The following is a 21,677-nucleotide window of genomic DNA, read 5'->3' as shown; positions in this document are numbered from 1 at the left end:
ACATGCGCAAATCATACTTTACATGCTTGTACACTTAAGGCACTATTTTACCTTCATCAATAAATAGTGTTTGAATTCTCACAGAAAAAGGGGTATGGTTCTGTCCCATGAAGATAGTTAGAGGATGCAGCATTGTATCTGTCCCATTATGGCTTCAGCGAGAGCATGGGCAGCTCCATTGCTATAGATTTTGAAGTAGTCAAATTTCTTCTACTACTTCTATGAGTTGGAGTGTATTGTTTGAACATGTATAAAGCAAAGGTTGGTGATTTACTGCCACCTGTAGTTTTGGAATGTTTGCTCACGAGGATAATTCATTGGCTGATCCCGCCTGATGACCTGGATGAAATGACATGATCGTTCCTTAGCCCATAGGAAGTCCCACCCAGTTGACTACTTCAAAATGGTGAAAGTCCTAAATGGACTAAAATGGTCTTTTGAGCACTAGAGTCCACTATCTACTGTATCTATATGTTCTGTCCATAGCTATTCTGCGCATTTCTGACAAAAAAAAAAAAAAAAACGGCATAGGTGCTGCGCACTTTAGTTTTATGAACATGTGTAATTTAAATGTTAAGCATATGCGTAATTGTGTCAGTTAGTTACCGCCTCTCTGTTTGTCTCCGAGCCTAGCTGTATGTTTTTACCTTCTATCTCTATGCACATATTCTGCGCAGAAGGTATACCAGTGAAATCCGAGAAAAACTGACACGGGATCACCAATCATTTCCTTGCCTGGGAATGACGTCCCTCCAGTACATTCCAGTTATATTTAGAGCCTATATATAGTGGAGGCGCCCCCTGTCCGTTATTGTTCCAGCTTCACTGGGAAGTAGACCATTTATTCCCAGAGATAGGTCTTGAAATATTGATGCTAGATATAATAATTAAATTAACACTGCCATAATGATCGATTTCTAGATATAAATGGTTTAAATATGCCTATTTATGTCATTCCAAATTATTTGAACGCATATGTATACGCCCTATTTCAGTCCTCTTGGAAAGACATATCGACTCCAGAACGTTTCAAAACACAATCTGCCAACACAGGCACCCACCAGAACAATACATTGAGGTAAAGTAGATGTGCATTGAGTGGAGAACAGGGGGGAAGAGCGTCTTTATATTGCGACACTAGTGTAGTGATATCACACCGAAACCAGTTGAAATCCCCTGCTTTCTAAGTAAGAGCTGTACTAGGCTACTCTGCACCCGGTATCCGCCCATATTCGCACTTAAACCAAACTCAGCTGAATCGACAGTAGCAGGCCCAACGCTGGATCAAATATAAAGTTCAATTGATTAATTTCCTTACTTTCGTCTGCTTTTTCAAATACATTTAATCTACATAAATGGGGCCGTTTCAGTGTGAAGTAGGAAATGTAGAGATCGTGTGAAAAGGGAGGATTATCTGCTTGACTTGTTATTTGGTCGCTACTTCGGACGCGGAACTCCATAAGCTAAAGGTAAAACAATTTAACAAGATCGCTACATTTGTATCACTTTACACAATGGATACAGGGGTGACATTGTATACCTTCGCCGGTAACTTAATTTTATGTTGGGTCTGTATTGATTTCATAATTTGCTGGACATTTGCAGCTAAAGTATAGTTGTTTATGCAAACTACGCCCAATTGTTAACCTAATGTCTGAAATGCAGACCTATGCGGTATTTATGGCGGCTTCAAACTCATCAAGTCGCCCATGAACGCTGCAGGTTCTACCGGGTTTACACATAGCGTTCAATCCAGTGTGCCACCAGATAACGTTTAGTGTTAATTAAATTCGCACACGGCTAATCTAGTTAACTAATACTTGTGGGGATCTGCATAATCTAGGCTACTCTATCCATGTGGACCTACTCCAGTTATTGTAGGCTACAGCCAGTCAACCTGAGGGTGTATCGATAAGGGTGTTTTGTTCTCATCATTTCACGTGTAGAGTATTTTATTCATGACTAGTAGTAGGCCTACACTTTACAATGGAAGCTACTGCTGTCATTGGGCATTGGTTGACTACTAATGAAAATGGTTGAAAGGATCACTTTGTCTACCATCAGATTATGTGAATAAGTAAACTGCATAAAATGGACACTGTTCGATTTTTCTTTATAGGTGTCTTTTTGTCTACTCTTTAACAATACTTTCCCACAATATTGCCATGTATTTTACTGTAACTTGTAATTGATCTGAAACCAGAACCCGGGGAGAGTGCTTGATTAGACATTACAACCTTGTTGATGACTGATAATGGCAGCTGACTGTACAGGTGTCAGGACTAGCCAATCATGATTAAGCTTTCGATTTCCTGCAGGATGTGAGGATATAAAAGGGCTGTCAAAATTGTACTAACAGTGCAAACGTTGTGGCCAAGTTATTAAGCCTACTGTACAATAATTTTATGTCAGTGGTAGAATCTGAAAGTCATGATTAATCTGTATTTACCTTATCCACACTGTAGGCAATAGTTTCTGATGATGGTGATCATTAGGCCTATAATGTCACATTCAATAGAAATAGTAGGCATAAGTGCTATACTTAAGCAATAACGCCAGAGGGGGTGTGGTATATGGCCAATATACCACGGCTAAGGGAACTTCTTATGCACAACGCCGAGTTCATGGATGCAGCCCTTAGCCGTGGTATATTGGCCATATACCACAAATCCCTGAGGTGCCTTATTAGTATTATAAACTGGTTACCAACGTAATTAGAGCAGTAAAAATAAACGTTTTGTCATACCCATGGAATACGGTCTGATATACCACAGATTTCAGCCAATCAGCATTCAGGGCTCGAACCATCCAGTTTATAATGCTCCTTTTGTTTCATGCATTTTCAGAGGGAGTACATAAATAGGTGTAGAACTCCAGGCTGATCATTTCAAGGGGCGTATGAGAAGTGTGATGAAACACTAACTTTGTTAGTAAATGTATACCTCAGTTGGGTGAAGGCATGGGTGAGGTCTTTTTGTTTGTATTGACAATACAAGATTCTCAGAACTGACCTCAGTATTAAACCTAGCAGGGTATGTTTTTGAAAAGGGAAACTGTATGGACAGTTGTTGTTCACATATCGTCTGCATAGCAGTGTGCTTCCTAGTTGTTTCTCAATTTTGGGACCATTATGTAACATCATAGATCTGTGTCTACTGCCTGAGGCCAGATCCCATTGTGTAGCTGTTACTCACAACTATCTATTGAACTTGTGTTGTTACACTTAGAGCTACATTTCAGTTGAAGGATAATTTAGTAGCAACATTTGTGGGGATGATATTTGGGGGAATTGTAAATGGCAATCTTCTGTTCAAACAATGTTAAATAATGATGACAAGTCATTATTTAATCAGAAAGAACATTGATTGTGCCAATTCATAGTAATATAATAGTCAACAGACCTGATATACATAAGCTGCCTTATCTTTCCGGAATTCCAGTCTCTTTCATAGTTTTCAATATCTTCTCTTTGTTGATAATCCCATTTCAGAATGTTATAAAATGTGATATTATACTCTACTATCTTATCGGTCACATACACATGGTCAGCAGATGTTAATGCGAGTGTAGTGAAATGCTTGTGCTTCTAGTTCCGACTATGCAGTAATATCTAACAAGTAATCTAACAAATTCACAACAACTACCTTATACACACAAATGTAAAGGGATGAATAAGCATATGTACATATAAATATATGGGTGAGCGATGGCGTGCGGCATAATATAATAATATATACACTCATCCCGCTTTCTGTAAAATCGCAGGATGAAATTGGATAGAATTTAAACATTCTTGTATCCAAAGAGATCTGTTATTGTATACATTCCCTCCAGCTCTGGAGAACATAGGAGGACCATTGTGCAAATGAAATGCAATCTGGAGACAATCGGGACAAAATACAATTTTGCACTTAAATTTAGTTTAAGGGAATTAATACAACTTGACCAGATGGCTTCAGCTTCATTCTCATTATGTGTGCATAGGGTTGGAAACTTTCCAGAAATGTCCAGGTTTTGGAGATCCCAGTTGAAGGATTGTTGTGTCGATAGGTAGTGTGTAGCTCATAAAAGGTTTTATATATTCACTGACCTTATTTCTGTGTGCTTTCTCTCCCACAGGTGAACGATGACAGAATACAAGCTGGTGGTGGTGGGAGCAGGAGGCGTGGGCAAGAGCGCGCTCACCATCCAGCTCATTCAGAACCACTTTGTGGATGAATATGACCCCACCATCGAGGTAATAAGTAGTTTCAGTACACCCTTGTCTCTTACTTCTGCAAGGCATGCATGGGAATCGGGAGACAAATCGTTTAGAAATAAAGTTGTGTAGAAATTTAGTTCTAGCAGGTTTTTCTGGTTGAAGATGAAAGATGCCAAATAGGTTTTGATCATTTCTGATCATTTTCTGTTAATTGAATGTATGAATATTATAATATCATAAACATGGTGTCTTTCAGTCAGTTTAATTTTGTTGGTTGATGATAGATTGCTGTGTGATTAAATGCTTTAGTAGTTTCACATGTCAGATATTATTACTCAATTATACTTTCTGAAAGCTATCAATTTTATGACTGCTTGAAGATTGAGTGCATTTTTCCCTTGGTGCACATATAGTCACTCTTAGTCATCCCATCCATTCTCTCTGATTCTAATATTATTTAATTTCCTCTGTGACTTTATTAGATGAGCATTCTATGACCATATTGTTAGGTCTAGAAGTTTTGATTCCTAGTCAGGTAGACTGGACACCTATGAATATGTGATCATTCATAAGTGTCCAGTCTACTTGATTACCGGTAAGGTGCCCCTCCTGACCCAATCCATCCCTCTCTTTCTCTCTCCCTCCGTCAGGACTCGTACAGGAAGCAGGTGGTGATTGATGGGGAGACGTGTCTGCTGGACATCCTGGACACTGCAGGTCAGGAGGAGTACAGCGCCATGAGGGACCAGTACATGAGGACAGGGGAGGGCTTCCTCTGTGTCTTCGCCATCAACAACACCAAGTCCTTCGAGGACATCCACCACTATAGGTGAGCTAGACTCTTCCCTTGTAGAGGACATCCACCAATATAGGTGAGCTAGACTCTTTCCTTGTAGAGGACATCCACCAATATAGGTGAGCTAGACTCTTTCCTTGTAGAGGACATCCACCAATATAGGTGAGCTAGACTCTTCCCTTGTAGAGGACATCCACCAATATAGGTGAGCTAGACTCTTCCCTTGTAGAGGACATCCACCAACATAGGTTGAGCTAAATTCTGCTGCTGTACAGGACATCCAAAGCACTGCTGCCAAGTGCACTGATGGCGGAAAGCCAGATTCTAGTTGTAACATCTGTGAAGCAGTTTCCAAGCAGACACGGTTCTGCCAACTGTATCCCTTTAACTGTGTGTCAATGCCAACATCACTTTATACTTGTAAATACAACCCACTCTTTAACTAACTTTACCCAGATTGTGTGTGAAATCAATAACCCCAAAAAACGAGTAAATTCCCTACTTACTTTGGACGACCAAAGCATTACACTGTTATTTAACCCTTGCCTTCCTTGTCGTCTTTGTTCTCCAGAGAGCAGATCAAGCGGGTGAAAGACTCAGAAGACGTGCCCATGGTGTTGGTGGGGAACAAGTGTGACCTGCCGTCCCGGACGGTAGACACCAAACAGGCTCAGGACTTAGCGCGCAGCTACGGCATCCCCTTCATTGAGACCTCAGCCAAAACGAGACAGGTGAGAGACCGACAACAGGCCGTAGTGGGCAAGGTGGACATAGCCATGGCGCAAATGGCAACCATAGCCATGGTTTTTAACATGACGGCCATTGGCTAGCCTGAAAATCCAGACTGAATTCAGTGAATTGAAATGTAGCGTTATTCAGTCTGGATTCCAAGGCTATGTTAGCTCTGCTACATATCCAGTTGAAGATGGATTTGGGACAGATTTACTACGCATTACCTGGTATAACTTTGCACCTTTTAATAAATCAAGCCTTTGTAATAGTGAAGGGTTGCTTGTAGCTTTGAGGGTATTTCCTGGTGTGAAACAGAAACCATTTAACAATGTTCTCCACAGATCAATTTTCATTATTGTAGCAAGATTACATCTTACCAGCTGTGTCAGGTGTCCTTGCAATGGCTTTTTACAATCATGGCCACTTCAATCTCACAAAATCCTGTGATCCTCTTATGACTCCGAAGGTACTTTTTGATTTCTGTTGGTATCAGTGTCTATCTGCTCGGTTTCTAAATGGTGCTTGGAAATGTATCAGGTAATGCACTGCAAAGTCCCCTTGCTTATATAATTATTGATATATGAGTAATTGTTCTATCTGTGCATGCCCCTCTGTCATGGTAATGTGGGAAGTCTTCATAACGGATCTGGCAATCAACAAATCTGTACATTTCTCACTGAATCGTCACCAAAGAGGGGAATTTATCAGTAATGGTTTTGTGGCGAGGTAATAATCATGCTTGATGGACAGTGGGATGGGTGTGATCTTGTGCGGCATCGTGCTCTATTCTGTCTGTTTTGTGGTTGGTGTGTGTGTGTCGTGATGCTTTGCCTGGCTGGCACTGTGATATATTTGGCAGTCGGTGAGGTGAACCTTCTGCTCTCTTTGCATCGGTCCAATCACAACTCTTTCTGGGGACACGGGGGACACTGATTGGTCTCTTCCAGCTCTCTTCTCCATTTTCATTGGTCGATTCGACCAGCTACCTGGTGTTGCCCTTGTACTGAATAATACACACACCACTTTCACACCTTTTACAATGACACTGAGTATAATGTTTGTACCTGTCATGCCCCTGTGAAGTTAAATTACTATAATGTTTTGAACTATAAAACGATGACCGTAGATTTATACATCAGCTCCATACATAGCTATATGTACACTTGTCTTAGTCTTGCATCCCAAATGTTTAAAAGACATAGAAGCTCCATGCACAGTGGTGCGACTTTTTCAATGTGCTGGTTATGGCAAGGACAACCGAGTATCCAATAAAAACTACTCAATGAGGGTCCACATAGTTATCCCTATATTCCCTAACACTGAGGGAGTCCACGTAGTTATCCCTATATTCCCTAACACTGAGGGAGTCCACGTAGTTATCCCTATATTCCCTAACACTGAGGGAGTCCACGTAGTTATCCCTATATTCCCTAACACTGAGGGAGTCCACGTAGTTATCCCTATATTCCCTAACACTGAGGGAGTCCACGTAGTTATCCCTATATTCCCTAACACTGAGGGAGTCCACGTAGTTATCCCTATATTCCCTAACACTGAGGGAGTCCACGTAGTTATCCCTATATTCCCTAACACTGAGGGAGTCCACGTAGTTATCCCTATATTCCCTAACACTGAGGGAGTCCACGTAGTTATCCCTATATTCCCTAACACTGAGGGAGTCCACGTAGTTATCCCTATATTCCCTAACACTGAGGGAGTCCACGTAGTTATCCCTATATTCCCTAACACTGAGGGAGTCCACGTAGTTATCCCTATATTCCCTAACACTGAGGGAGTCCACGTAGTTATCCCTATATTCCCTAACACTGAGGGAGTCCACGTAGTTATCCCTATATTCCCTAACACTGAGGGAGTCCACGTAGTTATCCCTATATTCCCTAACACTGAGGGAGTCCACGTAGTTATCCCTATATTCCCTAACACTGAGGGAGTCCACGTAGTTATCCCTATATTCCCTAACACTGAGGGAGTCCACGTAGTTATCCCTATATTCCCTAACACTGAGGGAGTCCACGTAGTTATCCCTATATTCCCTAACACTGAAGGAGTCCATGTAGTGTCCCTGTATTCTTTAACTGAGGAGAGCTGTGTTTCGCACTGCAGAGAGTGGAGGATGCCTTTTACAGTCTGGTACGGGAGATCAGGCTGTACCGGCTGAAAAAGCTCAGCAAGGAAGAAAAGACCCCGCGCTGCGTCAAGCTTAAAAAGTGTGTTGTGATGTGAAAGGGGTAAGTGTGTAGCGGCCGTGCTCCCTCCCGTCCGTCAGGTGTGTGTGTGTGTGGGAGGGTGTCGTCCGCGTGGTACCGAGCAGGGAAAGTAGTGCTGCTTGCTCCTTGGTGGGCGGGATCCATTCCTGTCTAAGATAACCTCCTGGGATCTGCTGGGCCGTGGGATCTCCTTGAAACTAGGCATCCATGTTGGTTTCTACTCCTGTGGTAGCTCTGTCTCTGTGTGTTTATACTATCATGGAGTGCTGATCATTCTGTAGTCTGCTCAAATGAGATCTGATCTGTGTGATTTAATGGAGATTGTGATAATCTGGGCTGAAATTAAGTGTTGAAATGATGACCCAAGGAAGTGTGATTACTAAGAGGACAACACAGAGGTGTTCCACTGAAACTCAAGTCCTGGGCCAACTGTGAGTCATCCATGTTGTTATGGCACAGATACTCCCTTTGTGTCTGTCTCTCTCTCTTGTTCTTTCTCTCTGTCGCAATCTGAAATGACCACCCATTGCATCAGGGAGGAAACCAATGTCGTGCTCAGCGAATGACAAAGACCTGGTTATTTTTTGCCTCATTGTGGCACCATTGATTGTGTCTGTGCTGTCTGCTGGGCCAGCTGATGCTGCGAATCCACCTTCCAACGAATCCATACACAATTAACACATTTATAACATACTAGTAGTGCACACCGAAATGCTATCCTAATCCCTATAGTCAAAAGTAGTGCACTATATTGTGAAATAGGGGAGCCTTTTCAGACGCCCCCATTACATTTGCATCTGACCCAGCTTTCACGTTAGTCACAGATGAGAACGTCCATGTTTTTGATAAGTTTTCAAAATTAACCGTAACTTATCTTTTTCTTTTCCCCAGGGTGTCGATGATGCCTTTTACACATTAGTGCGGGAAATCCGAAAACACAAAGAGAAGATGAGCAAGGAGGGCAAGAAGAAGAAAAAGAAGTCAAAGACAAAGTGTATACTCATGTGAATAATGACCCCCCCCCTTTTCAAGATAGAAAAAATGTGTTCAAACTGTTTAATACATTTTTGTACATTACACTAAATTATTAGCCTCTTTTATCTAAGTAACCACAACACCGAATATCGAAATGAACCCTTTTTTTTCTGCCTTCATTCGTTTTGCTAATTTGAAACTAATAAGCTTTACTTAGTGTTTAGTGCCAGTTGCCCAGAAGTGTTGGTCCAATAGGTTGATTATAAATTAGGAGTGGTACACTGTAGGGACATTTTGGACAATAGAAAAAGCAAGCCTAAAAAGCTTATTTTCCCTCTGCTAGAAGAGCATGAGCAGAAGAGGTTGTTGTAGTACATGCTTCTAACAGTATGGGGGAGAGTTGAATTCCATCCATAGTGCCTAAAAGCCAGTTTTAGCATAGGCAACGCCATTGAGGACTTTCACAATTTTTAAGTAGTCAACTGGGTAGGACTTACTATGGGTTATGGAAGGATCACATGATTCCATCCGGGTCATCAGGTCATTAATTATACTTGTGAGCAAACATTTCATAACTGCAGGTGGCAGTACATCGTCTTTATATCTGTTCAAAAAACACACTCCAGGTGGCACTATGCACCCTTTCAGTTTGTCAACTCGCAGTAGTAGAAGAAGAAAATTGACTACTTCAAAATGGATATGGCCTCAATGACGCTGCCCATGCTCACAGACGCCATAATGGGAAAGATGCAATGCTGCGATTTCTATCTAAGTCTATGATTCCATTCGATACCATAGGACCTTCAAACTGAACTCTGGACCTCAAAGCCAGTTCCACTGCATTTTTTTCATTGGTTCCCTCGAGTCAGGGACTGATTTAGACCTGTGACACCAGGTGTGTGTGCAATTAATGATCAGGTAGAACAGAAAATCAGCAGGCTCCGGACCTTGTAGGAGTTGAGTACCCCTGCCATAGGACAAGGAGTAACAACCGGGAGGCACGACCAACACTTGATTAGGGGAAATTCCAAATGTCCTGTCCACTGTGTGTAATAATGCCCATCCTCCTACATTAGACTCCTAGATATGATTCAATAATATCATGCAGTACTTTTAGCATGCATATGAACTTTACTACTGTACCTAGTTAAAAAAAAAATCATGGTTACCCATTTAATTCACTTGTATCTGTTAATGCTTTTTTTTGTAATTAGTGAGCGGGGATTTCCTGCCTACAGGAGAGACTTTCCTTTTTGCATGCAATGTGTTCTTACGGGGAATAGCACTGTGATGCTAATACTGTATAATACTGATACAGCCACTAGGGCCAGGAACAAGGAGCTCTGTTCCAGTTGGGCCACACAGGTTTTCATAGTGTTTCGTGGCTTGAGTCAATCCATATCCCCCAAACATGATCTGATCTTTTGGGTAGAAACCAGTTGTTGAGTGGTGGGAAACCTTCTCAACAACTGAATTGCTCCAGGTGGCAGGTTTGAAGCAAAATATATTTTTATGTAAAGAGAGGCATCAGAACAGCAAGATTCTGCCAGTGATTTTGAAAAGGACATGCAGCTAATGTTGTTGCTCAGTGGCACTTCATGTTGCTTAAAACCCATGACAAGCCAGTGTCTCCTGTAGTTATTTTATCATTAGATTTGATATTCCCTGCTCATTACGAACATTCTAGAAGATGAGTTAATTGTTCCTGAAGAGACCTTGTTTAAGCTATGAACTTCCCTCTTATCCTCAGGATTGGTGTATTTTGCGTCATGTTTTGTGTTTTTGAAGGTAGTTCACTGGAGTAACACATTTGACCTCAGCTAATTGAGCCAGCAAATCAAGATCTGGGCTTCCTTGTTACAGTTTAGCATCTGAAGTGTTGAGTGCAAAAAAAATAGCATGCCTAAATCAAACCTAAACTTTAAACCAAGTCATCTAATGTCGACTACGTAGATGTGTTCTTCGGGTGAACTATCTTCTTAAAGAATAGTGACTCATTGTCTTCAGATGCAGGACATAAAACACCCTAACAGAATATGCCTTGCACATTTCCCCAATCCTTTTTGTATTTATCGCTGCCATAAACTTACTCTCCTGTTTTTGGATTGGCTAGATTAGGCAAAACAAATCTTAAAGGCCTTGTTTTGTCCTACCACATATTACTTTATTTTAATTTTTTACTTGTACAAAGCTGCATCCCCATAGTAATGGTGTCATGATAAGGGTGTTCAAAAATGTATTGTTCATACGAATTCTTCTAAATCATCCATGGATGTTTTGGGGGGTTTGGAGTTTGGGTGGGAAGGTGTTGAGGGTTTTTCTGTGCTGGCTTTCAAGTGAAATGACTAGTCCAGTCCAATAATTTTTATGTCACGTTTATCTTTCACAGGTTGTTGCTTCCAAGTGATGTAGTAACTGGAACTGATGTCTGCAAATGAGGCAATAATTGCCATTTAAATGAGTTTTTACAGAAAAAAAAGTCTGAATTTATAACACGGAATATTTGCTTTGCAGGGTCAATACATATTTCACCACCTTATTACTAGTTTTTTACCTTGGGGCTTCTTACACATTGCCTTTTGTGCTGGCATCGGGTGTTTCAGTCAGACAGCATAGGCTTCTCTGTCACGTCTGTTCAAGAGCTACAAACTCGGTGCTGTTTGAGAGGAACAAGATTCTAAATTGAAACATAATACACGATACAATATATTTTGGCTGTTTACACAACCACCCTAAGAACCCAAATCTGATTATCTTTCTATATCCAATATTTTCTTCTGACTGTCCATACAGTTTTACATGTGACCCATATCAGATTTGCACATTCACACTGATGTAGCACACAGATGCAATGCTCGTTTCCTGTCTCTGTTCCTTTCAATTTCGGGTGCTTCTTATGTGCATAAATAACACTTCAGAGGAAAAGAATCTGATCCGAGCATCCAGACAGAGGTTGCATATAGAGGATCGGATTTGTATCAGGGTTATGATCCACATATGGAGGTGGTATAAATCAAAAGTCCAAAGATCAGATTCCATGTGTTTTTTTTGCTGTTTACACAGGGAAAATATCAGATGGGTATCACATATGCAATTAATTGGCAATAGATCTGAATTGGGCTGCCTGTGTAAGTGCAGCCTTAGTTCTTAGGATTTATGCTTTTTTGACCCACTTTGATTAAATCCTTTTTGTTACTAAAGGTAGATATTAACTGTTAATGCATTTTTGATTATGGGAACCCATTTGTTAACAATACTGTATCAAGAAAAGTAACTATACCGAAATGTGTTGAAATATTCCGCCTCCCTTTTTTTACGTGCCAATGGCTGATTTCTGAGAAAAAAAGTATAATTTATACTTGGATTGTATTTTAACAACCTATTGTCATACTGAAAGGTGCATATTTTGTAAATTGTGCTTCATTTTGTTGGTATGTCTAAATGAATGTTGCTTTAATGGAGTTTTCACTACTCCTCTCTGTTTGTGTATGATGGGACTCGGGAGAGTGACTGGGTCCAGGTCCAGGGGAGTGAATGAATGACCACTGTTGAACACATCAGTAGAGATCTCTCTTTGGGCAGTGTGTAGAGTGGTGATCTGATCTCAGAAACTTTTTTCCATGAATCTCACCACTCCTATTTAATAAAGAAAAGAGGAATTGGCTCTGTCTTCTCATCTTTGCTCATATTTGTGCCCCAGGAATTATAGGGTTATTTTGGTGCTGTCTGCCAGTTCGTAGTGGGCTTATCTGAAGTCATATTTACGCTCATATATTCCCTGGTGGAGGCTTCCATGAGTGCTGTTCTATTGTTATTTATGAACATGAGGGAGCTCGGGTGGGGATGCGTGATCATGCCTCATGTTTGGACAGAAGCACAGGACCCTCAGACAACTAGTTTATTAGTATTTATTATGGAGCCCCATTAGCTGTTGCCAAGGCAGCAGATACTCTTCCTGGGGTCCAGAAAAATTAAAGCAGTTATACAATTTAAAAAACATTATAGTACATTCACAACAGATTTCCAAACACTTTAAGTGTGTGCCCTCAGGCCCCTACTCTACTACCACATATCTACAACACAAAATCCATGGGCATGTGTGTATAGTTTATCATGCTGGCTGAGAGATTAGGTAGATTGACATATTACCAAACATGTATAACATAAAGATGCATGTGTGGATGACGGTGGATTAACTGTACCATTGATGAATAGTTGTTTAGGGTTGTAGTCTTGTAGTTCTACCAGACTGTGCGTCATGTCATGAGTTTGGCCAGCATTGGTCACTGTTTTCTCATGCTGCTGTGTCTGACTGAGGCTAACAGCCAGAGCATCAAGTGTAACCAGGGAATGGAGCCCCTAGACTGAGACAGCCATCTGCATATTGCACATGCTATAATCAGGGTTGGGTAGGTTACTTTCTAAATGTAATCCGTTACAGTTACCTGTCCAAAATTGTCATCAGTAATGTAACTTTTGGATTACCTAAACTCAGTAATGTAATCTGATTACATTCAGTTACTTTTAGATTACTTTCCCCTTAAGAGGCATTAGAAGAATACAAAAATAAATGTTACCAATTGAACCACGTCCATTGCAGGATAAATCAATGTTAAAGTTTACATACAGTAGCTGGCCATATATGGATGTTACATTTTATTCTATGGTTGGTTATGTAGGCTTCTTCTAACCCATCGATTTCTTCATCATATAATAATACGATTAAATTATATCTTTACATTAAAAACCAAAGTCTATCAGAATTTCAGTCAATCCAATAAATGTTATACTCCTTGATCTTCAAGAATAGGACTTGGAAATATGGAAGTATAGATTAGCCAAATTGTTTTACCTGAGCATGACCCCAAAACGAAGGATATTTTAGCCAGCCCTACTCTGTTGTTTATGATTTTGTTGTCATGGAGGACTGATTGGGCTCATTGATTCAAGTTGAAAAAGAAATGCTACGCTCATGGAATGGCATGCTTTGAGCACTACAGAAAAGTGATATTTTCATGTGAAAAATGAATGCCATATGCTGCATTTGCTGTAGGCCTATTGTTAAGGTTTTTGTTGGTGACACTTTGATATCTTCATAATCCACAGATGAAACAATAACAAAATGGTCGCCCCACCTCTGTTTTGGTAAAAAGCGGATGAGGGATGGGCCTGGAGAAATGTAACCACTCTCAAATTAATAGACAGAGCTATGGATGCAAGAACTGACCATCGATGTTTTAACCATGTTATGAGCCTATACAGTGTTTGTTTACATTTACAATGTTTACAAAAACTGGAGAAAAATAAGCTTATATTTTGGGTTCTCATGTGGTGTGACAGTTAAACTAAGCTCATGATATATCATTTCTAAGTTGTATTTTTCAAGAATCAAATCTCATTTCTGATTTTAAAAGGGGGCTTCTTATGGCTGATTTTCAGCTGTAGCACTCACCAGCCCCATCTAGTCTACAGCCATAGCCATATCACTGCTACAGTGGTGTCAGGCATTTTCCTCTGGGTTTGTGCCCTAAGATGACCAGGCTTGTTTTGTCCTACTGTGTAAAAGGCCCTGTCATGTTAAATCAAAGATTTTATATTTTCCCAAAATATTTGTTGTGGAGTAAATGCCAGAGGGATCAAATTCGGAGACAACAGACGGGCATTGTAAGGATGTTGCTCTGTGGATGCCATGTCTAGATTAGCGTCACACAATGTGTGGTTAACTGGTTGAAATGTATTATTTGGTGAAGCCAACATACCTCATTGTTGTATAATTGACTTGTTACGTTATTGATCAAGATGAAACCCCTATTTGGCTACATGTTGCTACATGTTGCATAATTATGCTCAGTCTTGAATCCTCTGTCATCTTGCTGAAATGGATCTTGGTCCTGTTTTTATGCACCTGTAATTGTCCCTGGCGTGTTTTATACGAAATATTAGAGTATTATGTTCAAACGGCAGTTTAGCTGTATTCAGATTTTCACCATGCAATATAAACAAGGTTAACATCTTGTGACATGCTCAATTACGCTCCACACAAAACAATAGAGCTGTTGAAGCTAGGCTACAGCACCCACCATGACGCAGCAGAGACAGACAGAATGAGAGGGAAGGGAGATATGTTAAATTAGGCAGAGAGGGCATTCTGTCTCCCTGACAAGTCGGAGACTAGCCGGAGAGAAAATTGTAATAGAAGTACAAGTCTGAGCGGACTTCACAAATACCGCTGCCCCCCCGACCCCCCGGGGGCAGCTTAGTCCGAGGCCTGTCAGTCACAACCCCCCTCCCTGCTCTGTAATCCGGGGACGGCACTGAGAACCCTGCAGGTCTGATAAAGCACTAAAAAAGATGACCAGACACCAATCCCTGGCTCTCTGGGCCCACTTTGGGGTAGGGGAATAGGTGAAGGGGTGAGGGGGCAGAGAAATAGCAAATGTTCCCAACTTGATAACAGCCCAAGTCCTCGGTCTGGTTCCACCCAAACTCTCTCAACCCAGACAGGCAAATCCTCCATCACCTACTTCCCTGTCTGTGCCCTCGTGCCCACTATCAAGCACAACCACATAGCACAAGCAGAATGCAGGGTGAATCCACAATTGTCTGGCCTCTGCCTTGCTAGTAGAGGGAAAAGTGAATTTGCTTCTTGTTTTAATGAAGCGTGTCTGCCCTGTGCCCGTGAGGCAGCTACTATGTGGGGAAGTTACCAGTCAGTAATTAGGGGTCACTAGGTTCAGGTGTCTTTCAACAGAACACCACAGAAGAAGACATTATACAGCCACATTTCCATACAACCCTGAAGGCAGAAAAGGAGCTTGATGATAAATATTCATGCAAACAGTGATAAATTGCATTGCCTCCAGGTGCTGTGGCACTTTGAAAGCCCTTCATGCTGTCTCTTTTATCAGAGGGTGGCCTCTCGACTAAACCCTCACAGACCACGGCACAGCATCTGGAACAACCAAACTACCAATTATCATCTCAGATCATTTACTGATTATGTTGAAACAAACACTGCTCTTTTAAAAGGCCTCGTGTTTTCTAATGACCCTCTCAAGGAAGACTGGCTTGATTGAGTTGATTGGGTTGTTTTTGCCTTCATAGTTGCAATCACTTATCAAGTGATATTTGAATACAAATCTAAGAAAGGTAAACAGTCCATAGTTATTAAATTGCCATTATGCTGGCAATCATATAATAGTCTGCATAATGGTATGCTTTTGATCAGGGGTAGGCTACTAGATTTTATGTCAGAGCGAATCATCGGGGGGGCTGGAAAATTATAATAAACATTTGTACACTGCAAATTGACCACAATTAAGCCTAAAAAGAGATTATATTTGAAAATGACAATCATTTCATAAAACTGGTCCGCGGGTTGCCCGTTGCCGACCCTTGCTTTAGATCCAGTGAAACTTTGCAGTTTGCACATCAGTTTCAGTATGTAATAGAGGCAATAAATGTACACTTAATGTCATCTTGTTGAATGTGGATACTTTGGCGTGCTGCCTGGATGGTTATGGGAAGTCACGATTGCGTGTGGTGGAGGGGTCGAGGTTGGAGGGATGACGGGGTGGAGAGACATGGATAGAGAGGGATGCAAGGATGGATTAAGAGGTGAAGGAATGGATCCACATCGAAATGGAGAAGGACCCGAAACTCTGGGACCTGCCGAAGATCCTCTCCTGGATCAAAACACTGTATTTATTGGACTAATTAAAGGTCTGTGGTGGAGCAATCGTGTGCTGGTCCTACTTTATTTCTAGAAGTTGTCTTTTGCCCAGCACCCCTTAACAAGTGATGTGTGTTGACTATAAAGACTATTGGGCTGTGGACTGAGCAGTGGCATGTTGAGAAGCAGCCCCCGACGGGTGATTCATACCAGCCTCATCACGGGCAACAGACAGGACATCCAGGCCTTTATTACCTCCATCCATCACCATCACTTCATCAATCTAGGGCCCTGTGAGCCAGCTCTCCTCTCCAGCCAGTCCCTTAACAGCCATCCTCACACGCTGCCGATGGAGAGAGATTTACACACACACGCACACGCACAAACATAAACACACACACACAAACTTAAACACACACACACGCACAAACATAAACACACACACACAAACTTAAACACACACACACACACACACACACACACACACACACACACACACACACACACACACGCACACACGCACACACACACACACACACACACACGACACAGAAGCCATTCTGCAGCCAGGCATGGTGTGGTGCTAGCCCCCTAAGGGCCTCTCTCTGACAGACCATCCTGCATTGTGGAAGACACAATCCAGCCACACTCATAAATGCTCTCTACTGTTACTAAACAATGTGTCTGTTCTCCTCTTCGATATGACCAGTATGGATTTGCTTTAGGAAAGGCAAGGCACAGTAATATGTAAGACAATAGGATTTACTTGACTATTTCTGAGAGTATTTGTGGTGCACAGTGGTTTCATTTTACATGTGCGAAAGAAAGTTTCCACTTGAATTCATTTATTTCTGAATTACTGTCTGGTATGGAAATACATATTTCATTTCAGATATATGCGAAGGGGATATAAAGGACAAACAGGAAACCAATCACCTTTGGAAATCTATGGATGCTATTATATGTCTTCAGTGTGTATTTTATTTGTCCAAACTGGTTTGTCTTATGTATTTGTCCCTAAACGGACATACATGGAATATCATTACAATGCATAACTGGAGTCAACTGGAGAGTGGTAAATCAGTGTTCTATTTGGGGTGGCAGGTAGCCTAGTGGTTAGAGCGTTGGACTAGTAACCGAAAGGTTTCTAGATTGAATCCCGAGCTGACAAGATAAAAATCTGTCGTTCTGCCCCTGAACAAGGCAGTTAACCCACTGTTTCTATGATGTCATTGTAAATAAGAATTTGTTCTTAACTGTCTTGCCTAGTTAAAGAAAGTTAAAAGAAATAAAACATTTGGAGAATTATTGTATTTTCAAACGAGAAGCAGTATTGAATCATGTACTGTACCACATAGTGTTATGTCACTGTTATTTTGATATACGTTTGAGTGAATGAATGCTGAATAATATTAACTTTTCCTTTTATCTTATTTGAGTCATCCAAATGACTGAATTGATCCTCATATATGTATGGGCTTCTCCATGGTAGATAAAACATTGGGCTGTGAAGTTTACACAGGTGCTTTAACAGAACTGGACTGATAGAAGGAGAGAGGGATGGGGGGGAGAAAGAGAGAGAGGGAGAGAGAGAGCGAGAGCAACAGGGAGAGAGACAGAAATACAGAGGGAAGGGGAGGGAGGGAGGGAGAGTGGGAGGGAAGGTGGGAGGGATGGTAAAGAGACAATGCTTTTAATGTGTCTGTCAAAGTGGAGATGTTTGGGTAATGGTGGTTTTCCTTGCGTCAAAGCAAACAGCAAATACATTGACGCAGAAACTTTTTGTGCTTTCAGAGCGTTTTTCTGTTTGGAAAGTTGAGATTGCGGTTTCTTTGTTTACTAATGCTCCCTTGAGGTCTGTTTGGAGATGGATTCCCTGTGTTTTGGTTCACAGTCTCTCTGTGTGTGTGTCGTGTGTGTGTGTGCGTGCGTGCGTGCAAGCGTGTGTGATTTTGTCAAGCTATAAATATCTAAGCTAGAATAACTAAATAAGTTAATAATAATTTGTTATGCTGACAACTGTTCAAACTTACACTCTGCTTCACAGTGTCATTATTCGATTATTTTCTGACAAATGTCCGGGATCTTGCAAGTGATACATTTTATACTAAATTCATTTTTGTGTAGTTAGATAAATGAGCAATGTTATTTTGCTCCGGAGAGTTGTGATTATGTGCAGCTCACCCTGCACTAACATAAATAACATGAGCATGTCTACTTCTGCTAAGCTCCCAATAAAGCAATGAAAACAATCAAGAATGCCAGAAAAGTGCTAAAAATAGGCCACGTTAACATATGTAGCCTAAGAAACAAGGTTCATAAAATCAATAATTTGCTAGTAACAGAAGACATTCATATTCTGACAATCTCTGAAACTAATGGGGATCGTTAATAAGTACACATGATATCACTATCTGTTTTATTTCTACCTTCTCTTTTCTACAAAACTTTCTCTCAGTTTATGGCCATGGACTTTTGTGCAGGTATGTAAGCATGTCATTGTTCAGGGGTGTGTGTGTGTGTGTGTGTGTGTGTGTGTGTGTGTGTGTGTGTGTGTGTGTGTGTGTGTGTGTGTGTGTGTGTGTGTGTGTGTGTGTGTGTGTGTGTGTGTGTGTGTGTGTGTGTGTGTGTGTGTGTGTGTGTGTGTGTGTGTGCCCCTGCGTACCTGCATATATGTCTGTGCATGTGCATTATTGCGTGTGTCTGTGTGTGTGTCTGTGAGTGCACCTGCACTGCTATCTTCTCGTCATTCCAGTCATGTCACAGGCCAGACACTCCATTATCAGGAGATTCTTTTATCTGCTGACTTCAGATGTGCCTGTCATCCAGTCCAATTATACACAGAGAAATAGGTATTGTTACACTCCGGGGATTGATTCAAGACACAATAGAAAAGTGGAGAAAGGACTGTCGGCTGCAAAATGATCTGTAGACACATATTCAAGCACACACGCATGCAGAGACAGACCCACACACCAACAAACACACACGCATGCACACATACACCTGTAAAATGATACGTTCACACAGAAATCTTCAATCAATACTGAGGGAAACTACTGCATAATTAGGAATGCAGATAGTAAGTTGATCATTGTTTAACTTCACTAAACCTACTGTAGTTGATGAATACTGTACCTACCACCCATGCATGGAGTGTCTGCATGACCAGAAGGCTGAATCTTACAGCCATACACTGTCTTATTGGACTTTTTAGACAGTTAGACACAGTGTTTCCCAAACTCGGTCCGGAGAACTCCAACAGGTGCATTTTGGTTTTTGTCCTAGCACTACACAACAGATTTAAATAATCAAAGCTTGATGATGGGTTGATAATTTGAATCAGCTGTGTAGTGCTTGCCTGGCTACCCAGGCCCCTTGCTCCGGCCAAACGCCAAGCCACGCCCACAAACGTTAGTCTCTTCTCCGCAATGAGTCTGGATCTGAGTACCTCCTTGACTCTTCACCGAATGCGAACACATTCGTGGCCGTCTGATTGGTCCAGAAACCGATAGGTTGGGCCAGAGCCAGAGCCTCACACTGTTTGGGATGGTGCTTTTAAAGAGATGGCCAGGTGGAGGAGTGGGGAGTTGTTCTATCTCAGATAGAAAGTCTGAGTCTGCCCTGCTGTTTGGATTGCAGTTTAGACAGACATCAATCAGCAAGAATGACACGAGCTGTCCTATTCCACTGCTTCTCTCTCGTCTGTCTCTTTGATGAACTGACAGTTCATGTCAGGAACCTCCATTTACCTACTTCTACCACTCAAAGAGAAAATATCAAATTGAATACAATAGCACAGCTGAATGTCACATTCAGATATTAGACAGCTTGCTGTGCAGACTAGTTTCTGACAGCACGAAATGTAGGGAATAGTTGACAGTTTCTTAGTACATGGATTTGTTCATTGCGGAAATTACAGCGAATTTACAGTGTAGCCCTGACCGGAACGCAAACCTGGGTCCAGTGACTGACAGTCTAACATCTTAGCCGCTACGCCAACATACCCGAACGTCTTGACAAGGGTTAAGGTCACTGTTATATCATGCATGATAGACAATAAATTCATTCTTACTGGAAATTACCTAGCTCATAAATCATTCAATTACTGGTGTCAGGTGTAGCAAGAGCCCAATTTTGTGACATGCCAAGAAGGTGGACGTCTCCGTTTAGACCATACTGCCATGATTTGTCAACACACTGTGTCACTGATGGCTGCCGCATGATGTCCTTGCTTCTGATATTGATTCACTGATGTGGAACCTGGCTGGCTGGCTGAGATGGTGGGGGCTACATGGGGAGAGAGGATTTGCTCTCCAGCTAAGCTTTTTCTCTGTGCAGATTCCTACTGGGCCATGAGCAGAGATGTATATATATATATATATATATATATATATATATATATATATATATATACACACACACACACACACACACACACACACACACACACACACACACACACACACACACACACACACACACACACACACACACACACACACACACACACACTACACACTACACATGCTCCCTTTATCCCCAGCCAACTGCCTATGTTTTCTACCCTGACTCTTCCCAATCCACCCAGGTAGCCTAAGATTGAAAGTGAATAAATTCCCTCATCCAACACTGATCATTAATAATTCATTAAATTGCAGCATGCTGTCAGTTTAGAGTAGGTAGCACTATCTAGGTAATAGTTCTGCTGATTGATCCCTTGAGCCAGAGGATAAATATCGGTTTCCTGGATAATTGCATTTTTCTTAGATTACTGTTCATTAAGTATGTAAAGAAATGCTGTGAAATCGTTAGAATGGGTTCAAACCAGACCTGGGTTCAAGTACTGTTAGAATTGTTTTACATTTGAGCATGAAATGCCAGATCAGCAGGGTTTGCAGTTTAGGGACTATTCTGCTGGTCCATTAAGCCAGGCAATCTTAATCAAGCACAGATAAAGTTTTTGAACTGATTTCAAATAATAAAACAGTTTTTTACCGCTTTGGTACTATTTTAAAAAGTATGTGGTACATTTTTAAAAGTCAGTACAAAACTCCAAATTGGTCACACTTC

At 41.3% G+C, this 21,677-nt stretch overlaps 1 protein-coding gene across 3 annotated transcripts; it reads left to right on the top strand.

Moving 5' to 3' along the window:
- Nucleotides 1–814: 814 nt before the first annotated feature.
- kras (v-Ki-ras2 Kirsten rat sarcoma viral oncogene homolog) lies at nucleotides 815–12,596 on the top strand. 3 transcript variants are annotated; one of them, XM_014125396.2, is made up of 6 exons: nucleotides 815–1,078; nucleotides 4,120–4,237; nucleotides 4,852–5,030; nucleotides 5,569–5,728; nucleotides 7,854–7,978; nucleotides 8,849–12,596. In XM_014125396.2, the coding sequence occupies exons 2-5, from the start codon at nucleotides 4,127–4,129 to the stop codon at nucleotides 7,971–7,973; spliced, it is 570 nt and encodes a 189-aa protein (XP_013980871.1). In that variant the 5' UTR covers nucleotides 815–1,078; nucleotides 4,120–4,126; the 3' UTR covers nucleotides 7,974–7,978; nucleotides 8,849–12,596. The 3 variants fall into 3 exon arrangements, with proteins under 3 accessions (XP_013980871.1, XP_013980870.1, XP_013980872.1); XM_014125395.2 differs by lacking the exon at nucleotides 815–1,078 and adding an exon at nucleotides 1,108–1,469; XM_014125397.2 differs by lacking the exons at nucleotides 815–1,078; nucleotides 7,854–7,978 and adding an exon at nucleotides 1,116–1,469.
- Nucleotides 12,597–21,677: the final 9,081 nt, after the last annotated feature.

The sequence above is a fragment of the Salmo salar genome, chromosome ssa10 (genome assembly GCF_905237065.1).
Source record: "Salmo salar chromosome ssa10, Ssal_v3.1, whole genome shotgun sequence".
Classification (NCBI taxonomy): domain Eukaryota; kingdom Metazoa; phylum Chordata; class Actinopteri; order Salmoniformes; family Salmonidae; genus Salmo; species Salmo salar.
The sequence above is the reverse complement of the archived record's forward strand: the minus strand, read 5'-3'. Positions and strand labels throughout refer to the sequence as shown.